At 49.4% G+C, this 6,045-nt stretch overlaps 1 protein-coding gene across 1 annotated transcript in view; it reads right to left on the reverse strand.

Annotated features, from left to right (window-relative positions):
- RRAGD (Ras related GTP binding D) overlaps positions 1 to 5,629 on the reverse strand; it is a 34,187-nt gene extending 28,558 nt beyond the window's left edge. Inside the window, exon 1 of the mRNA XM_043439472.1 lies at positions 5,230 to 5,629. Coding sequence (XP_043295407.1) covers positions 5,230 to 5,369 — 140 coding nt within the window. The 5' untranslated portion in view covers positions 5,370 to 5,629. The remainder of the gene's footprint in view (positions 1 to 5,229) is intronic.
- Between the last annotated feature and the right edge of the window lie 416 nt (positions 5,630 to 6,045).

Genomic DNA, 6,045 nt, shown 5'->3' on the forward strand with positions numbered 1-6,045 from the left:
CACACCCCCACACCCACACCCACTGGTCTTTTTTTCTTTCTCCCCCAGCCCAAGCCTCGGTAACGCGAGGGTCTTTTGTGGAATGTGACCAGTGAGAGGCTCACTCACCCTTGAGGAAGTCAGAATGTGTTTGCTATTAGTATTCTGTGGGGTCCACAAGGGCTTAAGGGTCTACTGATACACACTTATGGTTTTAGGAAGAGGCCTCGGGATCGTTTCTATTTGCATCATTATCTGTAGTCCTTTATATTTCTGATCAATGGAACTATTTACACATTCAAGACCCAGAAGTCCAGTAAGAAATTCCAACCCAAGTAGGAATTAAATATACAAATAGTATTGTTAATAAGAGAATATGCAAAAGACAATGAAGATTTATTCTCTGATTAACTGACGACTTCGTAAGGAAAACTAAATGCAATCAGAATACATATTTTCAAAGGCAGAAAAGGTTTTGAAGGTGACTTTTATTTATATGTGAAGATCAAATCTTTCTCAAATCCTCTCACATCACACTGGCAGGAAACTAAAAAACATGATTCCATATACGAATACTTCCTTTACATATGTATTCAATAACATTTCTGGAAAAAAAAAAAAATAACATTTCTGGGAATGCCCTGCCTGGCACTTCAGTGGTTAGGACTCTGCTTTTACTGCCGTGGCCCAGGTTCAATCCCTGGAGGGGGAGCTAAGATACCGAAAGCCATGTGACATAGCCAAAATAGAAAAACAAACAAAATATCTCTACTGCGTTCTGACCTACCCATGCTTCTGCAAGAAAGGAAAAGTATTCTTGTGAGTTTTTCTTTTTCCCCCCAAACTATCACTCTAAGAGCGATCAAGTTTATGTCACACATGAGGGAACAGAGCTGGAGTCTTCCCCAGAGGTCCTCAGGAGGAGAAAGTCCACCAGCAATCTGGGCGCTTTAGGCCAGAAGTGAAAAACCCTGTTTGTCTTGCATGTCACAGCAGAACCAGGGAAAGCCACTGTCACAGGAGAGCCTTAAAGCCTTCTTTGAGAATTGAAAAGCTGCCTTTTTAAATTTTTTAAAATTTCTTAAAAAAAAAAAATTTTTTTTTTTTTTGTAGCACCTGTGGCATGTCAAATCTTAGTTCCCCAACCAGGGATCAAACCCACATCCCCAGCGTTGGGAGCATGGAGTCTTAACTTCTGGACTGTCAGGAAGTCCCAAGAGTTGCCTTTAAAGAAAAAAAAAAAAAAAAAAAGGTAAGGAATACATGAATAAAAGAGGTAGAGAAGAAGAAAGAAAAATGAGCAAGTAGAAGTGACTGTGGAAGTGAAATTATGGGAGGGGAGCCGTGAGACTGAATAAAGCTGAGTGAACTCTGAGACACATCCCTTATCCAGAACTCCAGAACTCACTGTTACTGCATCTTTTCCCCATTAGACTACCCCATATCTGTTTTAATATTAAAATGGGAGAGATTTCTGGTAAAAGTAGAGGACCAAGGTTCTATGACACCAGGAATCACTGAGACATGTTCACAAACATCTGATATAAAAATATGCTCTCTAACTATGTGTATTTGAATAAGCTGTGGGCCTAAGCTGTGACCTTGGTCACATCATTTTCAATTATTCGAGGCTTCCATCTCTTCTAACACTTATATATCTCTGTATTTTCAGAACCAGAAGAGATTAGCCCAGGGCTGTATTCAACCCAAGTCGTTACAGACAAGAGAAGGGACTACTATTTCCATGAACCCGACCCTCTCCTAAATCTCCTCAGTTCTAGCCTTGTGGCTGCAAAAAAGTCCCCTGGCATCTCTGAGCCATGGATTGAGGATCAGAAGAACAATTCTACTTACTCTCAAGAAACAATGAGCAGAAATAACTCACTAATAATTTTAAATATTATTTTAAGGAAAAAAAAGCTGACTAATGATTAGCAGAACTGCCAGATTCACTACTTTTATGCCCATCAGGGAAGTATCACCTGCTGACTCTGGATTTTTGTGTCTCCTGTAACCACCTAAACTGTCACTTCCTCAGACCCTGAGAGGGCACACAGGCTGCTATGGAAACAATACCACACTTCGCTGCACTGCGGGTGAGCAGTCAGCTTAGTCAAATCTTCCTTAAAAATTGGGAGAGACTTTGGGAAAGAATAATTTCACTTTCGGATTAAATATGACCATTTAATTGCTCTCCTTATTATTATAGTTTTTAAAGCACTGTAATTTACTTAAGACTTAAAGTCCATGGGTCTAAAAATAAATTAAAAAATAAAGTAACCATTATTTTTGGTGCAATTGTTTTTAATGGTTCAATTATTGCTTCCTCTCTCCGGAGTTTTATCTGGAGCCTGGGAGTTGAAGGTGAGACTCATCTTATCTCTAATTAACGACCCTGAAAGGGCGGGGGGGCAGGGTTCAGAAGTGGCCAAATCCATCCTTAACAGAACTAAAGTACCTAAGAAAGAAAGAAAGTAAAGAAAGGGAAGTCGCTCAGTCGCATCCGACTCTTTGTGACCCCATGGACTGTAGCCCACCAGGCTACACCTAAGAACACTCCTGCTATTCATGAATAAAATGTGGAGTGTAAGCCAAAGTAGCTTAGTTTAAGGCTCACCTTAGCTGCACTAACATTTTTAAACTTAGCATAATGTAGTAAAATGTACCAGGCAACTCGGTTTAAAAATAAGATGGGGGATTCCTCGTAAGACCAAGGGCAAATGAAAATCACACGACCCACCTTCAATCACATTCTTTTGCATAGCAATGCTGGTCAGACCTGCATCCCACACGTCAGGGCAAAGTTCTGAACCTCATGGAAAAAGCCCCATGTCACTGTGAAGCTCAGGCACCAAACCAAGTCCATTAGGAAGGTTTGGAATTCATTAGAGAAATGCTTTGCTCATGGTTCAAAGTGCATCATATTCATCTTTTCTCAGGGAAAATAAGTCCTCCTCTCCAACCCCCACTTTCCACTACTTGAGTTTGTAAATGTAAAATTTACCCCAAATACCAAATAACACAGGGTTATAAAGCAACACAGGGCCCAAGGCTCACTAGAAATCAGAATGACCATCTGGTGGCACCTTGATGCCTCAAGAAAGGAAGACCACAGGAGCAGAAGTCAGGACTCCCCGCCTCCACCCCCATCCCGGCTCCCAGGGACCGTATCAGCTGGCATGACAGTTGTCTGGGACAGTCCTTGCTAGAACTGCTGACTGAAAAAGCGAATGTTCTGACAGAGATCCTGCATTCAGGCCTAAACTCCCAAATCAAGCCAGCAACACTTGGAAAGAACAGGAGCCCAAGATAATGGAGGAAAGCTTCAGAGAACAAACCACAGCCACAGCAGAATCAGGTGGAGAGAGGCCAGGCTTCATTCAGGAATGCGTGCTCCTCTCACCACACAAATATACTCAGTGCTTTTAGAGCAAGATTCCAGTTTGATCCCAAGATCTCACAAGGGAAGATTCTGATACTTAAGCATCAGTTACAGGTGGGTTTGCCTTGGGTTAGGAGCAGTGGGGCGCATCCTACGTCTGGCTCTGGGGTAGCCCTTAGTTCAGGAAATTCCTTCCCCTCAGCTAAAGTGTTAAATTCACTTCAAGTCCCCAAATCAAAAATGCAAAGTGCCCCTTTAAAGAACTGCAGGAAAAACAAACAGGCCTCAAGCATTTCCCGGATCCCTGTCTCTGGCCCCCAGGACAATATCAAATTACAGGGTTTTTCTTCCCTAATATAGTCTCATTTCTTTTCCTTTTTTTCAGAGGATCACAATTGCACCCTATTGTGTGTCTACCCTTTCAAATACCTTGCAAATACATTCCCATTCCGAATCTCTCCAGAGCCTCCAAAGAATCTAGGGGAGGAGCTGACAAATGCAATTTGAATAATAATGAAGCGACTGAACAATTTAATTACCAAAAGTAGCCCTAGAGACTCCAACAAAAGCGTGGAAAGCCTTTATCTACAAAAATGTGGCCACCTGCTAGACTGTACACCCAATTATGGGAAATGCAGAAGACAGAAGTGCACAGGTGTTTAAGCAACTGAAGAATTAGCACAAAACCTCTCTAGGGGCTGGCACCCTGAAAAGGGTGGCTTGGAAAGCTCCTTTCTCATCTATCAGGCTCAAGACTTAACTTTCTTCCCTTTCTGACTCATTGAAAGTAGCACCTACCCTAAGTAAAATACTGAAAACTGCCTTCCCACCCGCCAGAGAAAGGCTTAGTTTGCATGGAAAATTTAAAATAAGTTCAATGAATTTTCAATAAAGGTTCTTCAAAATCAAGTCAAGAAAGTACTGTTTAATTCCTCCTACAATTTCTTTAAAGTAAACATTCTAAGTGCTTTCTTTAGGAAGCTGACAATTTCACCTAGATGTTGTGTTTACCAGCTTTATTCTACTGACCTTTCCAAATGACCTTACAATAAAGGACTTTTTCCTCGCTTTGGAGGGAAACAAAAAAGATGAATCTTTCTGGAATCCTAAAAGGCTCTCAACTTCCTTAGGCTTTAGGAATTAAATGCAGGAAGCCCCCACAGGCTGGCCAATTGCTAAATCCCGCTTTTTGAAAAGGAAACAAGAGTTTGCTTCTAAGCGGCCCTGTATTCCCCCGCCCCGCGCTCACTCCAGGGCAGGCGCTGCCATGCCCAGGTGGTGACACCTGGCAGAGATAAGGTGTCCTAACAACCGTATTTGCCTGGATCTCCGGATACCCGCGGCCACTCGGCGACTGCCTTATCACCTGGGCGCATCCCCAGCCGCTCCACCGGGGCCGCCACGCCGGCCCCTGGACCCCTCCCGCGGCGACACGGGGCAAGACTGACAGCCGCAGCTGCCGACGACCTGCCAGTCACGCTGCCGCCGGCTGCCTTTTTTAGCCACGACATCTGACCCTTGCTTCGACAGCAGCATTCAGGGAGAGGTCCCGGGCGCGCCGGGCGGTCCCTCCCCTCCCCAACCCCCAGACCCTACGGAAAGCTCCGAACTGCCCGAGAGCGCGCGTTCCTCCAGTCAAAACGCCTCCTCTTTGCCCTCTCCACCGATCCCGGTCCCCCCGCCGCTGCCTGCACCGGGGCTCCCCCATTTTGCAGCTCGCGACAGCTCCTCCGGCGCCCCTCCCGACCCCAACCCCGAAACTCCGCTCTCCTGGATCCCCTCCAAGTCCGCGGCCCGCGCGCCCGGCCCGGCGGGGGTGCCGGCCGAGGTCCCCCGGGCGAGGGGCCGAGCCGTGGACCCGACGCTCACCTTCCTCCGCCCCGCTGTCCGGCTCGGCGTCCGAGGAGTCGGGCCCGTCTCCGTAGTCCGCTAGCCCCACCAGCTCATCCTCCTCCTCGTCGTCGTCCTCCTCCTCCTCCGGCTGCGGCTTCCCCAGCACCTGGCTCATCGCGCCCACGGCCGGCCGTCCCGGGGACGACGGAGGTCCCTGGTGGGGGGCGGGGGGTCGGCCAAAGCTCCTGGCCTGCGGCTCGCAACCTATTTCTAAATTGAGGCTCCGTCCCGAGGTCCGCGGGCGGAGGCGGGGGCCGCGCGTCCCCCCGCGGCGGTCGGCGTCCAGGTCTGGGTCCGGCGGCTCCCAGCGCGCCCGGAGCCCCCTGCCCCGCCCCGCCTCGCCCCGCCCCGCCCGCTCTCCCGCCCGCCGGCGGAGGAGTCAGCCGGAGCGCGGCAGTTCCTCCCCCGAGGAGGGAGAGAGAGGCTGCGTGACCCAAGTCACCTGACACACAGTCACACACTCACACACACACTCTCACACACACACCCCGCACGGGGGCGAGCGCGCTTTCCCGGGTGCGGGCACCGATCGTTGGGGCGCTGGGCCGAGGCCGCGCGCACACACTCAGGGGGAGCAGGGCGGCGCGGGGCCCTCCACCGCCCAGCAGCGCGCGCACACACGCCGGGTGCTCGGGGCCCCGGGCTCCGGCGCAGGCACCCACCGCGGCTGCGCGCCCGGGGCCCCCAAGCGCCCCTCCTGCACGTGGTCCACGCACAGGCGGGGGAGCCGGCGGCCCGCACAGCCGGGGGGCCCTCTCCCCGCCCACCTCGGCGCACACACCCCACCTTGG

This window comes from Cervus canadensis, chromosome 20 (genome assembly GCF_019320065.1).
Source record: "Cervus canadensis isolate Bull #8, Minnesota chromosome 20, ASM1932006v1, whole genome shotgun sequence".
NCBI lineage: Eukaryota > Metazoa > Chordata > Mammalia > Artiodactyla > Cervidae > Cervus > Cervus canadensis.